The 18,676-nt window shown below is 34.7% G+C and overlaps 2 protein-coding genes across 2 annotated transcripts; one reads left to right on the forward strand and one right to left on the reverse strand.

Moving 5' to 3' along the window:
- Nucleotides 1-431: 431 nt before the first annotated feature.
- Nucleotides 432-4,185, forward strand: LOC136225443 (deaminated glutathione amidase, chloroplastic/cytosolic). Its single transcript, XM_066013443.1, has 9 exons — nucleotides 432-640; nucleotides 881-1,017; nucleotides 1,166-1,294; nucleotides 2,076-2,134; nucleotides 2,545-2,657; nucleotides 2,742-2,834; nucleotides 2,973-3,075; nucleotides 3,338-3,420; nucleotides 3,852-4,185. The coding sequence occupies exons 1-9, from the start codon at nucleotides 455-457 to the stop codon at nucleotides 3,891-3,893; spliced, it is 945 nt and encodes a 314-aa protein (XP_065869515.1). The 5' UTR covers nucleotides 432-454; the 3' UTR covers nucleotides 3,894-4,185.
- Nucleotides 4,186-5,445: 1,260 nt separating this feature from the next.
- LOC136227827 (uncharacterized) lies at nucleotides 5,446-9,919 on the reverse strand. Its single transcript, XM_066016592.1, has 5 exons — nucleotides 9,803-9,919; nucleotides 8,678-9,093; nucleotides 6,603-8,532; nucleotides 6,215-6,421; nucleotides 5,446-6,006 (listed from the first exon to the last, which is right to left on the reverse strand). Exons 2-5 carry the CDS (start codon nucleotides 9,037-9,039, stop codon nucleotides 5,689-5,691), a joined length of 2,817 nt encoding a protein of 938 aa, XP_065872664.1. The 5' UTR covers nucleotides 9,040-9,093; nucleotides 9,803-9,919; the 3' UTR covers nucleotides 5,446-5,688.
- Nucleotides 9,920-18,676: the final 8,757 nt, after the last annotated feature.

An 18,676-nucleotide genomic window follows, 5' to 3' on the forward strand; every position in this document is an offset into this window, starting at 1 on the left:
ATTTTGATAATGTTATGATTTTAATGTTAGAATCCTTTGTTGTTTGCAATTTTTTGTTATATACCACTTCGCGAATTAGCTACAAAACATATACAGGCTTCGCATATGCGAATTAAATTCATCAAATAAATCAAACTCTAGTTTCGCAGGCTTTGCATATGCGAACTAAATTCATCAATTATTATGAACATTAGCTTCGCAGGCTTCGCATAATATGGAATTTGCGAAGTCAAACGGGAGGGGACGAGACGCGCGTAAATATTGAGGGTATTATGGGAAAGTCACACAAAATCAGTCTAGATATGTAGTAGGTTGAGTAAATGAGTTTAATATGTAAATGGGTCTTCCATTTGACCTAGTTTTGTAATTTTCCCAAATAAAAAATAATTCATAACGCCGTTTTGTTTTGTTTAACCGCTCCGGCGGCATCTTTCTCCATTTTCAGTTAACAGTGATGCTATTCTGTCTCTCTGTAAAACAGACTCTTTCTCCTATCAATCACGTGCTTCCCCGTTCATTCTCCATCAAGTCACGTGCCACCGTCGACATGGCAGCCTCCTCGCTCCGAGTAGCTGCAGCTCAGATGACGTCAATCAATGACCTCGCCGCCAATTACGCCACCTGCTCTCGCCTTGTCAAAGTAACGATACTCTCTCTTGGATTTAATTTCATGTTTTGAACTTTAAGTTTAGCATCGAAAATTGATTTTATTTCTTGAACATATTTGATCTTACTTTGGTATCTGTAAACTCTAATTTGATGTTTGTCCTGCAACTTTTCTATTTCAAAGTCCTTGAAAGTGGCATTCCTGATGATAGTATTTGAAAACTGACTTCGATTTTCTAATATAACCTAACTTCATAGATTTTTTTGTGCAAAGGAAGCAGCAGATGCTGGGGCGAAATTGCTTTGTTTGCCAGAAAGTTTTTCTTTTATTGGGGCTAAGGATGGGGATAGTGTTAAAGTTGCAGAACCTTTGGATAGTCCAGTTATGCAGCAGTATTGTTCACTAGCTAGGTGTTGCAATCTCTCATTTACTGGTCATTTCTTTGGACTTTTTTTCCCCTTGTTTTTAAGAATATATAGCTTCATTGTTTATTTTAGTTTCTTGCTGAGTAACTATGTTTTTATTGATGTACAAATGGGTTGCACCCGTGTATTGTAGAGAGGCTGGCATATGGTTGTCGCTTGGAGGATTTCAAGAAAAAGGATTTGATGATGCTCACCTACGCAACACCCATGTGATAATTGATGACAGTGGCATCATTAGAAGCACTTACAGTAAAATATTCTTGTAAGATAATTATATTGCGTTTGTGTGAGTTTATTTTATCTCCCATCATTCATTTGCAGATGTGTTTTTCATTGTAGTGAGATTAAATTTCTCACAACTCTCATCCCTTTTGGTTTTGGACGGAGGTATTGGATTGTAATTGAAGTGTCATTTTGGTTTTCCATTTTGATATTCAGCCGTGACAAATTGTAACACCCCTGTCCAATACCATATAAATCGTCTGTTTTGGCTCAACTCTCATTCTTTGGGCCTCACGGCTTTATAACGCATCTATATGTATTGAAAACACACACACCCTCTCCATGTCCGATGTAGGATTCAGTTTATTCCTGTCCAATCGTCATCCTTTAGGGCCGTTTTTGGCTCAGGCCTTACCCCGGCGTCACCCCCTTAGGACCAGCTCGTTACACAAATTTAGCAGGAGAAATGTTACTTTCGGTGACTTCATTTTGTGGTCTTCTTTGGTAGAGAATTTTGGGGAAATATCAACTGTAATTAGCATGAAATAGATAACATGTCAACAGAACTTAACTTACAGATGGATGCAATATGCATAGTACACATTTGATAAACCAGGGAAAACACTATCATTTGAAAGGCTTGTTTGAAATGGAACCTTTGTCACATCACTGCTTCTGAGTTTATTTCATTTGAAACTGCATCCCTTACCCCTATCTTACTTAGCGTTGCTAGAGATTGATATGTTAATTCTCTCTTGTGTTATGATTTTAACTTCTTAAGTGAAAATGATAGCAACATAAAGCTTCCTTTCTAAATGAAGGTTTGATGTGAATGTTCCTGGTGGAAGGGTATATAAGGAAAGCAGCTTTACAGAAGCTGGTATTGTCTTCTCCTACGAGTCTGATTTATGTTTCAATCGCATAGACTTTTCAGCCTTGATTGTCATCATGTCATGTGCATTTTCTTCATTTTTTTAATGGCTTCTATAAAAAAATAAACACATGTATGCTGAAGTGTTTCTGAAATAGGTTACTAGAAGAAGGTATATATGATTTTTAACTGAATGTAGCATGATGCTGGATGATATGGACAAAAGGTTTTCAACAGTTCTCTATTTTCATTGGGTCAAGTTATGTGCATTCATATAATTGGTCATCTCTGCTGAGGAATTGTCCGTTAACGAAATCAGTCATGTGAATAATTTCTTCAGCATTTTCATCTCTTGATTGAATCATGGTTCGGTGTGCACTTTTCACACCTTTGCTTATGTAGTCAATACACATTTCTAGGAAAGGATATAGTTGCTGTGGACAGCCCTGTTGGACGCTTGGGCCTTTCTGTTTGTTATGATTTAAGATTCCCAGAGCTTTACCAGCAGCTCAGATTCCAACATGAAGCACAGGTATGCCTTGCTTTCTAACATTGCTGTAGAACTATGTTGTTAGCATCTAACCCTGAAACTAGAATCTTTTATTATCAACTACAGATCCTGCTAGTACCTGCAGCTTTTACAAAAATAACTGGCCAGGCACACTGGGAGATCCTGCTTCGAGCTCGTGCAATTGAAACTCAATGCTATGTATGATATCTTATTTTATGAGTTGCTGATCTTCAGTTACGTAAATTCTTTTCTATTAATGTTTTTGATCCTGAAAATCTATATGTATGCTCAATAACATGCCGTGCATCATTCTGCTTACATTGAATATGTTGTCAGGTAATAGCTGCTGCACAAGCTGGAAAGCATAATGACAAGCGAGAAAGTTATGGTGAAACGTTAATAATTGATCCCTGGGGAACAATAGTTGGTCGATTGCCAGGTGAGGGCTAGTATCTCTTCTTATTAAACTTGTAAAGGAAATGCCTTCCTTTCCAATACAAAATTGTAAAATATGAATTTTTACTCTTTATATTGCCTGCCTGTATGGTGTAATTCGAAATGTTCATTTATAGTGTACTCTTGCTTTTTCTTCTTCTTCCCCAATTTGGTTGATTTTGTTTCGTATCAGCTTTTATGCTGCATTTCTTAGTTCATTCTCTCATAACTGGTGCAAATTTTGCACGCCTTTTTTATTTTGGCAGATCGGCTGTCAACAGGGATTACCGTGGCTGATATTGATCCGTCATTTATCGAGTCTGTTAGAACAAAAATACCAATTCAACAGGTAAAGTCTTTTAATTTAACTTAAAAATACCATCAATTTGTAGTGTGAAGATACCAAACTATTTCACCAAAACTAGTCGGCTTTTGGAGACATCAATGAAGTAGTACGTCACATGCTTAGCATATGGTTGAAAACTCATGTGCTCAGCCATCCTAGTGCTCATACTTGCACACAGGGTGTATCGAGCTAATACATTTTCTAATTTCGTGTAAACGTGCAGTAGTAGTCAGGGCAGGGTGGAGATCAGAATCTTTTAGTAGACTGGTTTTGGGGTGAACTATTTAATCTGCTTAGATAGTAAACTCTAATTACCTGAAGTAACCATGCATCATATTCATGCTGATATGCATTTGAGCACTTGTTTTGCTATATTTATACATACAGCTATGCAAATTCTCATGTTTGTAATCAAATCAAATTTCGTGTATCAGCAACGGAAGCCTATAGACTTCTGGAAATCTTCGTGTCGGTGACTTTTCAACGGTTATGTGCCCATAATCACATGTTCTGCCATATGATTAGCATGTCAAAGCTGCATCAAATTCTTATGGGCCATGGTCCAAGTTATATTCTTGTACATAAGTCTGTCATTATATTATATTGTTGTACTATCGGAAAAAAACTCTCAGGTTTTCATTATGAGTGTTTTTTTTTTTTTTTTTGAAGAAATTATGAGTGTTTGAATAAGTGGTTGGGAGCTTGGTTGCTCACTTTTGGATTGTGAAATTGTATATTGATTGAATAATAGGACATTAAACCCCTATATATGTCTGGATTAAGTTCTTATTGAGCCTGGCACGTGAGATTCACGTGGGGCTAATATAATGTCAGATTACGTTCAGAGATCAAATCTATACTTTGCTAAGTTGATGGATTTGTGCATCTTACTAAAGTGATTGGCCATACCATTGCTTTCTGTATGACCTCTCACAATCCAAAATAATAATAAAACAAGTTAAAATACATTCATGTCCCTAAATTGCTTTCTTTGTGGCACTATACTAATATTAAAGTTAAAATAAAATAAAACCAAAAGATCATTTAAAAAATTAATGAATAATGATCCGGACAAGTTTGATTATATCCTTGACTCTTTTTTTTTTTTATCCGTGTCACTATAAATTATGGTCAAATACCTGCTTTTAAGTTATTATTTTGTTAATTTGTTAAATTGGTTCTTTTATTTGGAAGCTAGTGGCGGATCTAGAGGGGGGCAGGAGGGAAATCACCCGATTGTCATCCTGTTTACGTGGTTCTGTCACTGTTAAAAAAGACATTTATCCTCTTGTATGGTGTTTCGTTAGCTCTCGAACTTGTTTAAAGTGATGTATTGATCACTTGAATTTGTTTCAAGTGATATATTGACTCTTAAATTTGCTTATAGTAATCTATTATCCCCTCAACTTGATAAAATGATGTAGTTTAATAAGAATCTCGTCCCCCTCAGAAATTTATGGATCCATCTAGGCATTAGATTAGCTTAACTATTCAAACATGGAGAAAGAAATATATAAAAAAGATCTATAGGCTCGAATTTGGACTATTGGTTCAAGATACCAAGAGATTTAAAAAAGATATCCTTTGATAACTAATTTTCATCTTGTCATTTCCATTCATCACAATTTCTCCTCATTTATCCATTCAAACCCAACCAACAAACACTATAAAAAAGGGCGGCCCGGTCGCATTACGCGTCCCCGCTGAGCGAGGGTCCGGGGAGGGGTCCCACCACAAGGGTGTATTGGGGGCAAGCCCTTGCCAATTTAATTGGCAAGAGGCCGCTCCTAAGACTCGAACCCGTGACCTCTGGTCACACGATAACAACGTTTTACCGTTGCGCCAAGGCTCGCCCTCAACCAACAAACACTATCCATAACAAAAATTGAAATTGATACAACATGTGCAAAATCTGAAGTGTTTGCTCATTGTATGTGAAGAAAGTTGTATGCATATACACAAACTGAACATGACATTATTGGAAATGAAAGACTAAACCACAAATGGGGACAATTTACTAAACTTCAGTAGCATGAATCAAAATCAATTGATAACTTTAATGAAGAAAAGAGAAACCAGCTACATACAATTTTAGAAGCCAGTCTTACACAAAAGATAAAACCAATGGTATTTATAGCTTTTATACTACCTTATACCCCAACCACTATGTTCAGGTATATAAAACACTGTAAAAAAACAATCTCAAACTATATGACTGACTGTATTGGCCCTATAAACAGTATTTACACATCCTAATAATAACTGCACCAATCATTTCAACAAAAATTCTTCAGCATAATCCCCACCAGCAAGGAAGTCAAAAGATTTGTTACCTAAAGCGTCTTTCAGAATTGTTATTTGACCTTCCTTGAGAAGTATGTCTTCATCAAGGCCTTGCATCTTCTTCTTCAACATCTCAACCTCTGAATTCAGAAGCATATTTTTCTCGTTCAGTTCATTCACTTTCTCAAACAACATGTTTCTCTCCCCTGAAACTTTGGGTAGAATGTCCCTTGCGAACGTCAGCTCCTTGAACGATTCACGGAGCTCATTTTGAAGCTGGTTCATGTTCTCGTCTTTTTTCTGCATCTGTTCAAAATATTCAAATAAAGAAACAACCAAAAAAAATGAGATTTATCTTCATATAAGGCAGTTTTTTCTTTGGTCATAATATAGGCAACTAACAATGACCAATCTGGTCAATCAAGACGAGTGTTAAACCTGAACATTATAGTGGCTTGAAGACAACATGTATATCTTATAATACTAGAGAGTTCACGCATATAAGTTGAATTACCTGAAGTTCATAGTCTTTCAATTTGTGGCTGGCATGAGAAAGGTTGTCCATTGCATTCTGAACTTCACACCTCAGAATGTCATTTCCTCTCATTGCTGCTGCCAGTTCAGCACGCAACTGCTCAGCTTCCATCTCTTCAGAGTACAGCTTCTCTCTTAATAAACTAGTAAGCATAGCTTCTGCTTTCACCTTATATCTTAAGGTCTCCTGCAACAACAGGAAAATGAACAAATGGTATTAAAGACCCTTAACTAGTTTAAAAGTAGAAAAATAAGTGAATTTATATATATATATATATATATATATATATATATATAATCATGTGTGCATGTGCGTGTGCAAGTGAGTTTGAATGTCTGTGTTTGTGGGTTTGTGTATATAATATTACCTCTGAAGTTAGGTCATTTAGTTTCCCTGATCCATCCCCAATGGTGCACGACTCAGATTTTGAAGCAACTGAACTGGACTTCTCTTGCAGCACAGAAGATATTGTCTGCAAACTCCTGGTTAAGTTTTCAAATCCACTTTTAAAGCCTTGAACTTTTACATCGGCTTCAACAACAAACTGTCCATCTAACACATTCCTTTTAAGTTTGGTTGCTGAAAGTTGGCTTGCTCCCTCTTTAATGATTTCCAATAACTGAGAGCACATATGAGCGCTCTCCTTCAGCATTGGCAGCCCTTGATTTTGCAGGCAGCATATACGGGACCATATTTCTTTATCTAACTTAAAAGTTAAAGCACCCATCTCTTCCCCACTCCCCTTTAAACGGTTCAATAAACACATATTTTCATGCCGAAGTGAGTCGACTTCTATCTTCTGAGATTCTATCTTCCTTCTCAAAGACAATTCGACACCAGTCAATCTCACTTGCTCCATCTGAAATCTGCTCACATGCTTATCCTCCTTCTCAAGCTCCCCACTAAATGCTTGGTGCAATCCCTCAATTGTCTTCTCCTGTTCACTGCATGTTCTTACCCATCTAGAAATGGAGTTCTGTAACTCTTTGCACTCCTCATCTTTCTCTCTGAAATTCCTTTTGAAGCAACTGAGTTTCTCTTCTGCCTCTAAGTACTTCTTCTCTAACTCAGAAAACTTTTCTCTTAAATCAACATTTTCCTTACTCGCCTCTTCCACCCTTGAAGTTAGGTGTCTAACTTGTTGCTCTGAACATGCTATTGCACTTCTACTTTCTGTTTCTCTCTCGCTTAAAGAAGAAACTTTCCTTTGAAGGGAGACATTCTGCTCTGCAAGCTCTCTAACCCGATCACGGAGCCTCTTCTCTTCCAGTTGATACTTATCAAGCTTCAATGACCAGTCACTTGACCTTCTGTCCAACTCTTTTTCCAATGCTGACTGCAACTCACTCTTCTCTTTCCCTAATCTTCGGACCTGTGACTCAAATTCTGACTTAACCAGTCTAAGTTCTTCTTTTGAGCTCTCTTTCTCAGCAATTCGAGACATTAGAAGACCTGAAACCTCAACTGCCAAGCTCAATTTTTCCTCCGTTAATTTCCTAGTAGTTTGAATGAATGATGGAAAATCAAACCCACTATCTTGAAAGAAGGATTCTTGCTCAAGTTCTTCAGAGAGAAGCAAGACCCTCTCCTCTGCTTCTTTATATCTTTGCTGTAAGTTCACATCGACTGCATCTTCTGTTTGGACAGAGTTGTTTTCCTCAAAATTGTTTCCAGCAAAACATCTTTCGTTCTGTGAGGCTAAGAAATCATCTCCATGATAGCTGTCAACAGTTTCATAAGCTTTTTCCAATGAGCAACTCTTTGGGCAAGGAACGTCTAATTCTGGATTAAAGCATTCATTCGCCTTAACATGATAGATATCTTCAACTGTGATTGGCATATGATGATTGGACTCCTTGAAGCTTGAGTTACTCAAAGAACGAGTTTGGGAGAGCCTCTCAACGACATCCCTTGCAAGTCTACGTGGAGATTCATGACCAAATCCATTATCTACCCTATCTCTAGAAGAACAGTAAAGACGGGAACCTTTAGATTCTCTAAAGGAATGAGATATGGATTTATCTTTGATACAATCTGGTGGAGATCCAGGAGCTGAATATTGAACTCGTGGAGGGCGTCTTGCATCACAGTTTCCTTTTCCAGCAACATTTCTTTCAAGAGTCTTCTTTTTGGGCCTAGTCTGCTGTGGGTGCTGCTCTCCATCAATATAGAGCTCTAGAACGTTAGTTGAGGCATTACTAGAAGATGAGCTTCCTGATGAATCATGACGGGACTTAGAAGAACCAGGTCTAACTGGTCCACATGCATTTCGAGTAGATAAAGTAAGAGCCCGCCTCCTAGCACAAAGCAAGAACACAGTAAGCAATCTTAGGAAGCAAAAAAATAAAATGGGTATGTATAATATAACACCTCGAAATTTCATTTCTGAAGTATTAAATTTATGTTTCAATAAATCTGTTATTAATAAAAGCAATGGCTCACCTTAGTGGATGATCATACTGTTCCGCAACACTACTGATACTGCTACAAGGAGATCTACTATGATAATGTGGGCAAGAACTATCATTCTGTCCCAATTTATCATCAAGAAAGGCAGCTGATGACATCGAGCGGCTCCTTCTAAGAAATGAACTTGTGCTGGTGCTTTGATTGTCATATGCTTTACGAGATTTTGACAATGAACCTTTGGGACTCTGGGAGGCATTCTTACCCTTATCACCCCTTTGATTTTTCAACTCACTTTCTGAAGGAACTTTCCAGTAATCGTCAGCTGATGGAGAAGTAGAATTGTCGCTTGCTTTATTGGAGGAAGAGGACTTGAAAAAGAATAGCTTCTTCATCATCTGTATATCTCAGTTTTACTTCATGAAAACTAGAATTTCTTACTGTCACTGAACCTGAAAAACAAAAATTAGAAAAGAAAAATCATCTCAAACTCATAATAATCATTGAAATTAGTGGAGAGAAGGAAAGGGAATTTTAATTAAAAACAGCAAGCAATTAAAATGTCAAAAGCTATCATGATACCGTTGATATACCTCAACATTAAACAACTAAACCAACAAATAAATTAAAAGTATCCAGATCCGAGATTAATAACTAAAATCTCTAAAATGATTGCTAGTGAAATTACAATACCAGAATTCAACATAAGTTAACAATGATCATAACTCTCGAATGAAGTTCAATTTCTAGATTAAAGAGAATTAAAAAGAAATACCACTCAGTTAACAGGATCAGAAACCATTAAAAAAAATTCTACCACGCTAATTCAGGGAAGGAAAAGGCGCCTTGTTCTTGGTTTCATTAACTGAAATCTTCTCGGTAACCAAACAGAACAAGGAGGAAAGAAAAGAAAGATTCACTTACAACAGCCTACTCTTCCCTGCTCTCTAACGTCAAAAAATAGCCAGAACACACTATTTGCAAACAAATGAAAATGAAAGAACCTAATAAACCACGAAAAACTAGAAAAAAATTCAAAAAACCAGAAACAAATGACATATATATATAAGAAATCATCACAAGAATTCAAAATCCAAACAGTAAAGAAGAACAGTAAATCAAGGAAATGAAACGGAAACGGAAACAGAAACGAAATCTTACTTTCTGGCGTAGGTGACGGCGTAAGAAGGCCGGCGGAGAGAAGACGTTACTCCACAGGCGAAAATACAGATTAGAGACAGCGGGGGAAAAGTTGTTGTTTGGCAAGTGAAAGACAGTGAGAAGATACAGAGAAATATGATGACTGATGAGCCGTTTCACTTTTAGTATTTTCTTAATCAAAGGAAGGGTATTTTGGTCTTATACTTTAATTTAAATATTTTTATATGCCGCTTATAAATCGGAGGAGGAGCGGCCTTGTGTTATACTAATGTGGACCCTATTACTGATATGGAAAATTAAAATTATTTCACATTTTACTAATTTTAATTTTTAAATAACATTATTGTTATTACCTTTTTAATTTTTTATGCATTAATTCGAATAATATTTTGATAAACAAAATAAGGAATTACTTTAGGTTACTCAATTAGTACATCTTTATAAAAAAAGACAGTCAAATATTTGAAATACACAATCTTATCATCTTCCTTCTCTCAATTATAAAAATATTATATATATATAATTGAAATACGTTTTAATTCAATTTCCAAAATTATATATTTATATATGGATGGTTTTTAATGAGAATATTAAACGCAATTGTTTAAATTTGAATGAGTTTTGACTTTAGACATGACTGGAATTTAATAGGTTTTATCCAATTAATTGCTATCATATCATGGAATAATGTGTTGAAATTTTAATAAATGTATAATACTTTTTTTTTTTATCATGATGGGCTTGGCCTCTTGTATTTGCATCGGGAAAACACACCAACGAGATGTAGAGAGAAGTGAAAGAGAAAAAGGCGAAACTCGGTAATCGGTCATCATTTCGGGCCGGAGGTGGTTTGGTTTTTTAAATACTTGACCTATCTGAACCGTTCACGGTTAACCGGACTGGTTGGGTTATATTGTATACTCAATAAAAAAAATAGTTTTTCCAGGGATTCGAACATATGACCTTTGAATAAGAAATGATTACTTAACCACTAGACCACTTATTAACTTGTGTTTAATTTTAACAATATAGATAGTATATATGATCATCCAATGGTGAAAACACACCAAGTAATGATACTTTGTCAAAAACAAAGTAACCATAGAAGGCACCTTAAAATATTATTTATTTTTTATTATTTTTTATATTTCTTTTTTTAATCAAATTTTTTATATTTCTATAAATATTATACAAATATTATTTTATCATTTCAATACTCATAATATTTTATTAATATTTAAATATTTCATAAAATAAAATTTAAAACTCTAAAAAAATTGTATAATAACTATTTTATTATATGTTATGTTAATTTTTTTTTTTTTGGTAGAAAAGGAAAAGAAAAACGAATAACAACAAACTACCCAGGAATTAGCCTAGGGAAGCTAACCCCAATCCTATCTTCTAAGAGAAGATGAGAGATGAAACTAGGGGAAACAGGAAGGGTAGTAACGCCTAACGTCCCTTCATGGCCCGCCACCGCCAAGCGATCAGCAACACGATTCTGCTCTCTAATAATAATACTAATTATTTAGTTTTTTTTTTTGGTAGAAACTAATTATTTAGTTTTTAAAAATATGTAATTTATATTTTTTAGTCTTTTTTATAAATTGAATTTTTATTATATTTTTAATTCATGATTGGATTATAAATTTAATATTTTTAATTTTATTTATATAATTTTTATAAGTTAAAATATGGATAAAATATTATTTTTTACATAATTTTTTAAATACCGGTTAAACCCCAGTTAAACCCTGATTGACCCGCTAACTCTTGACCCTTTGTCTTTTCCGGTTCTTTGACCGGTCCGGTTTTGATTAGATCCATAAAATCATCAAATCAATTAAACTATGATTAAAATCTTTTTTTTTTTTTTTTTGTAAACAACAAAAAAAAAATTATCTGTACTTTCTTAACTCAAGTTGGATAACTTTAACATAGGTCAAAGGAAATCCTTTAAGCATTTCATTTATTGAGTGATCTCTAATCCCCTTTCTTTTTGTTTCTATTAGAATGTAGTTTGATTCTTCATTCTGATGAAATTGTTGAGACAATCGAAAACGGTATTTCCTTGTTCCAGGATCCTTTATCTTTTCCTTGAATCGTTGGGTTTAGAAATTACTTCGGTGATCTTTAATCCTTTCAAACTGGCCATGGTCATCGCAACCTGCTGGCTTTGAGTGGCAGTATATGGAACATATGAACTGGAACTGTAGCATCAAGCCCAATATCACCATGAGCGTATATCCTTCATCAGAAATTCCCCCTCCCTTTTAGGCCATTGAGTTGAGTCACTGTGTGCGAGCATCTTTGAGAAAGAGTTTTATTAGGATGTGCATTGGACCCCTAGTAAATGCGGAGGTCTTTGCTCTTTCCGATCCTTTACGTGTCACGCATGTGGCATGTTTTAATTTTGGCGGCTAAACTAATCTATCATTATGACATAAAATAAAGCATTTAATGGATGTGAGGTATGAGAAGTCATAATTGTTCGTGTGTCTCCCAATGTTTGTGTTTGCAGTAAGTGCAACGACGATTGGTTTTCCCTTTTTCGGCTATAAATAGGGAAAAGGAAACTCAGGCCATCTGGTTTGTTTTATCGTCATTTGTTCCCTATCTCTTTTCTTTGCATCTTTGCTTCTTTTCCAGCGAAGAGTTTGGCGGTGTTTCCGGTGAAGATTTTAAGGTTAGTCTTCCATTTATTTTTGCTTCTTCATTCTATTACAGTGCCTCTTTCCTCCCCCTTTCGGGGTTCCCCTCCTTTAGACCGTTAAATGAGTTTGATATAGTATGTCTACTGATGAGTTTTCTGGCTTAAGAAGTCCTCGATTGGAGGTGGAAGTGGAGGAGATTGAGCAAGGTGTGTCAAATCAAGAGGTAAAGGATACACAAAATCAGGAGGTAAAGGAGGGGCATTTCCATCATATTGGTTGTTGTGCAAATGATTATGACGAATTGTTAAGTGATAAGATAAGAAGTTGGGATCGATGAGCTTGGCCCTTTATACATGCGTCGAGGAAATTCTTGAAAAAACACTCTGACGATCAACTCAGTAAGAGAATAATTAAATGTAGTAAGAGATATAGAGAGAGAAAGTAAAGAAAGAGAAAAATCTCATTTATATCGTGCGTTGAGTCCTTCTTTTTATAGATAATCCTTAATAAGTGAGAAATGTTCCACATGCTGATGGATTATCTATTATCTCGTCGCAATAGCCGCATTCTATTGGGTGCGAGAGGTAGTAGATAAAGCATATGGGATTGGAACTGTAGCATTAGGTCCAATATCAATCTTGGACTCACATCGTTGATCTTAATCTTTATAATAAGTTACAATAAAGTACCAATATTTTTATTGGGTAAGATAATGAACTTAAATTCTAACTAAGCACAAAGAAATAAAAGAAACATATATATAATAAGTAGCAACAATTTTAAGAGTAAATTGGAAGGATTTGTTTACAAAAAAAAATGATTTTTTTATGAATAAATGTTTTTTTTTATGAAAAATTGTGAATAAATGTTTTAATTATATATAATAAAATATCATTCAGTAGTGTTCACATGGACCCTAATAATCACGGTCAATTTGGTCATTCACCATTAGATGTAGACTGATTAAAATCCTAAGGTGGAGATTCAAAACATCCTGAGGCTTAGATTTAATCAGCTTATATCTAACGGTGAATGACCAAATTCACGCGGTAATCAGGGTCGATGTGAAAAATACTGCATTCTTATTATTATTATTAACCTATTAACACATTTAATTAGTTAACATATCCAAGCTAAGGGTGGTTAGTCGGGACTAGATCCCTGGATAGCCGTTGGAATTTGGTTCAATTTCCTAATGAGGGGTGAATAAGAGGAAAAGGCTACTAGAAAAAAGAGGTAGAAGAAAAATAGATATAATTGGAATTTAAAGCATTAATTATACCACCATTTAACATGATCGTTTCGTTTCAATATAAACCAAAAAAAAAAAAATAATAATAATTTTATAATCCAATCCCTTTCTTATAATTTAACTTGCAAAAAAAACGTTTGGATATAGTTATTTTTTATTAGCATTATGAAAATTTTATTATTAAGTATCTGAATTCGGTTTACTCCAAATGTTAATTCTACCCTATATATATATATATAGGTTTAAAGTGTTATTTAGCTTCTGATTTATCTAAAATTTTGTTATTTGGTCTCTGTCTATTATTCAGTCGCATTTGATCACTGAACTATTTCAATGGATGAAATTTCACCAAAATTAGATGGAGACTTACAAAACCGTTTTCTCCTGATATGTGGTAATATTTTGATCCATGAAATTGACATGTTGCACGTCTTAAAATTTATTTGTCACATATTTTTTTTATATAAAAATAATTAATTAGATAAAAAAAGAAAAAAAAATCAAATCAAATCTCTAAGCTAAAATTTATCAAATCTAAATGTCAAAATATCTTTATGTATCGATATCAGGTTTGTTAGTCTCTATCAAAATTGAATAAAATTTTACCAATTAAATTTTGAATCCCTTAAAAAAAAAATTAATAAAAAAAGAATGGTTAAAGTGCAAAAATACTCCTAATGTTGAGTCAGGAGCAATTTTATCCCTAACGTCTAAAATGATGCAATTTTATCCCTAATGTTGGAAGCCAAAAGCAGTTTTACCCCTAACGTTGATAAATTGGGTCAATTTGAGAAATAATTCATCAAACTGTCTTCTCGGTCATGAATCTTGTCATCTACACTTCACACGTGCGTTATTTTATCAGTAACAAATGACAAACATATGTTGGGATGTGAAAAAAAATATTATTTTTTGTACGAATTAGACAAAAAAAATTCAAAAAATTCACCGAATTTATAAATATTAATCTCCAATTTTATTATTAAACTACAAAAAACATTATATCCTTTTTTAGAACAAATTGATATGCAATTGGTGCAAAATAAAGAAAAAAATGACTGTATGTGATAATAGTGTCTGAAATTGATCCAATCTATCAGCGTTAGGAGGTAAAATTGCTCTTGGCTACAAATATTAGGGCTAAAATTGTACCATTTTAGACATTAGGGGTAAAATTGTTCCTGATCCAAAACGTTAGAGGTATTTTTCCTCTTTGCTACAAACATTGGTCTTAAAAAAATTTACATAGAGTTTTGACCCCTCCCCCAGATCCCGGATCCGCCACTGATAATATACATACTAGTTGTCCAACATGATGATAATTATTCCTTCATGCCAAGTAATATTACCAAAATAGTATATGAATAGATTAAGGGAAATATTGAAATGTATTCTGTCACCTTTTTAATGAAACATCATTATTAGGTTAAAAACGAATTGTTGATGAAGCTTTTTTCACATTACAACTATATAATCATCTTCTTTCTCCATCTAATGCATGCCCATAATCATTATTAATAAGAAATCTCAACAAAAACTAATTATATGAAATTTTAATTAAATTTTTAATTTAAAAAGAATATAAAGTATTTTGTTTTTACTTTTTTTTTTTGTAAATGTATAAACACTACGTCAAATAGCCTTTCAGATGACAGTTAAAAACCGCCGTCCCGTAAGAAATAAAACTGTCACGAGGCTCGTTGCCGATGGACCTTCAGACGACGGTTGGGTTCTGTCATGTGAAGGCATGTCACATGATATAAGACTATTTGTAGGCTGTCATATTATTTGTGTTACGATGACAACTTATTTATTATTACAGTCACCTATAGGGTCATCACATGACATCATAATAATTAAAAACGTCAAGGAGATATATGAGAAATTGACATATTGGTATTTGCGATGACAGTTTGTATAATAATTTATGTCGTTGTAACTTGTCTCAGATGACATAAGTCTTAGTCAATTATCTCAATGGATTTGTTTTCCGATGACAAATTCGTCTATTTTAATGTCTTCCTATTGTTGTTTAGATGATATTTTTTTAATTAAATGTCGCTCATTGCTTTCTTTTTCGAATGAATTTCTGATTTTTACCTGGATGATGAAAGATACTCAAATGAACATAAAATTTTGTATATCAATGGTTTTAAATTTATTGACGACCAATGCTCATAATCTGTTTACATTTGTATAGATAAATTTCTGAATGTAATATCAAAAAAATAAGCAATACATATCCAATTGGGAACAATATCGATTTTGATGTATCGCTTCATATATTGAAGCCATTATTAGGAGTATAATCTCCAAATCTTGATATCTGCAAAACCAAAAGCATGTCATTAACACACTAACATCATTACACAAAACCCTAAAGACACTACCTTTTCCCCTTCCACGACCTTTCACTTAGCCACTCTAAAACCAGTATAAATAATAAGTTTTTCAATCATTCAGTTCCACAACATTCTATACATTCAAACCCAGAAAACTTACATTGTGTAATGGCTACCCTTGCACGTGTCCAGAGACTGGTCTTGTTGGACCTATGCAGATTCTACCTAGAGAACCCAGTGTGGCTTATCGCCATCAAAGGTATTACACTGTCATCCATATTTTCTTCTTTAAGGGGGTGTATTTCAAATCCAAATCCGCTACCCTTTGGAGTTTCCAGCCAGACCTTTAATAGTAATATTAACTTATCTCAATAAGATATATGAACTTACATGATATTGCATTATATATACACACTAATCAAATTATCCCTATATTCTTAGTTTTACTTAGGACTATGATATATCATCTTAATGTGGCTCCTCATGGGATGATTTCTCTTCCCCATCTCGTTTCTCGCCTGCCTATCTCACTGCCACGTTATAGATTTACCACAATTTATCTAGTTTATTTGATAAATATTTAATCATGTTTGTGATCTAATTAGTTTATGCATTTTGTAGCTATTGTGGCATATATATGCACTACTAATACAACCCCTCACTGAGGAGCCATTTCCTGGGCAAGAAAGTTGCTGAGGATTATAATTCAAATGTATGGAGATGGACTCAGGAGTATGCAAGGGGGGACATGAGTGTTGAAACACCTTTCCACAAGATTTTGATTTGACAAAATCATCCATGATTAAGAGGCAATTAAATTTAAATGTTTCGATTTAATTGTACTAATGTGTTTGTTCAATATTGAGTGCAAAAATATATATAAAGTAAGACAGGTTAAAAGTCAGCATAAGCCAAAGCTGAATGAAACGGAACTCAGCATGAGAAGAATAAAAAGCTGAGTAGAGTAAGCTTCCTTCAAAGTTACCAGAACAAAGCTGACTAAACTAGAGGACTCCTTCAGAATTATACAAACAAGAACAGAGCTGACTAAGAAGAAACTCAGCCTCAAGATTAAACATTCGAAGAGAACGAATGAAGCTGAGTGACAGTCAGGATAGTATGAAGGATCCATTTACTAAAAGACAAAGTCTGCCAATCTTCTGCACCAATTATTGAAGTCTCGAAAATACAAAGGAGACTAACTCCAAGAATCATGGGTCTATGGATTATTGGTAAAAGACAACTGGCACAAAAAGACAAGTCTGATGCAAGAAGACAAAACCTAACGCCTGAAGAAAACAGAGAAAGGAAATGGAGGAACAGACTGAAGCTGACCAGAAGATGTCTGCTAAAAGAGCCGTTTTGGACATAACGGCTAATTCATCTCAAATGATCCAACCTTCAGAAATTTATCTATAAAAGGACAATGATAGTTCCTGGATCATTTGCTCAAGTATCAAAAAGAAAAATCCAAGAGAGAAAATTCTAAAAGCACTCAAATACAAAAAGATCTTACACCAACTTTTCTATTCTCTGTGTAAATGCTAGATTGATTGTTTAGTAATCATCTAAGGTGTTCTTTAGTTGAAAAAGAACAAGTGTGTAATCAATAGGAATATTGAGAGTGTTGAGCTGAGTACTTGGTTGTAAGTATTCAGTGGTAGAAAAATCTAAGTGTTGGGTTGTAGTACTTAGTAGGAGCTGAGTAGACGAATAGAGGACGTACTCTTGCATACTCACTGCCGTGTAAAGGGTTTGTGCTCTACCTTGAAAGAGCTCAGTATTGGATTGAAAATCCCAGGAAGAACTGGGGACTGGACGTAGGCAGAGAGGCCGAACCAGGATAAGTCGTGCTGAGTAACTTCTAAACTCTCTCTCTCTCTCAATATATACATATATGTATGTGTGTTGCTTGTTGCATTTACTCAGCTTATAAATTACTAAAACTGAAATTGAGTAACTCGGAGTGCTAAGTTGAAAGCTGACCTCTCAAGGGTCAATTCCCAACTCTCAAGTCAAGCAGTCTTAGTTAGCATAAAACTAAAACTGTCTGACTGAACAAACCCCCGTGCTGACCAACACGCTGAGTTATCAAACTCTTAAAATTATTTTAAGTCAGCATTATTAAAAGTGAAAAAGTTACATTAGTTCCTAACCCCCCCCCCTTGGAACTAATTACTAGGGACCAACAAGTGGTATCAGAGCCTAAGCTCACTACTCAAAGATCTAACAATCTTGAGCTGATCCCGAAAAATGGGTGAGAATAGCACTCATTTCCTCCCAGGAAACCAAACAACACAGATACTCCCTGAGGGACTATCAATCACTAGACCTCCCCTATTCTTTGGGTCTAATTATACATTCTGGAAGAATAGGATGAAGAACTTTATTCAAGCCACAAATATGAGTGCGTGGCTTGCAATAGTTCAAGGTCCACATATACCTTATAAAACTGTTGATAATGAGAAAGTTATCAAGAGTGAAACTGAGTGGACAGAGGATGACCTCAGAAAATTACAAAATAATGCTTCGGCTATCAATATGCTTCACTGTGCTCTAGATGCTGCAGAATACAATAAGATTTCAGGTTGTGAGTTAGCACAGGAGATCTGGAAAAAGCTGG

This window comes from Euphorbia lathyris, chromosome 4 (assembly GCF_963576675.1).
Source record: "Euphorbia lathyris chromosome 4, ddEupLath1.1, whole genome shotgun sequence".
Classification (NCBI taxonomy): domain Eukaryota; kingdom Viridiplantae; phylum Streptophyta; class Magnoliopsida; order Malpighiales; family Euphorbiaceae; genus Euphorbia; species Euphorbia lathyris.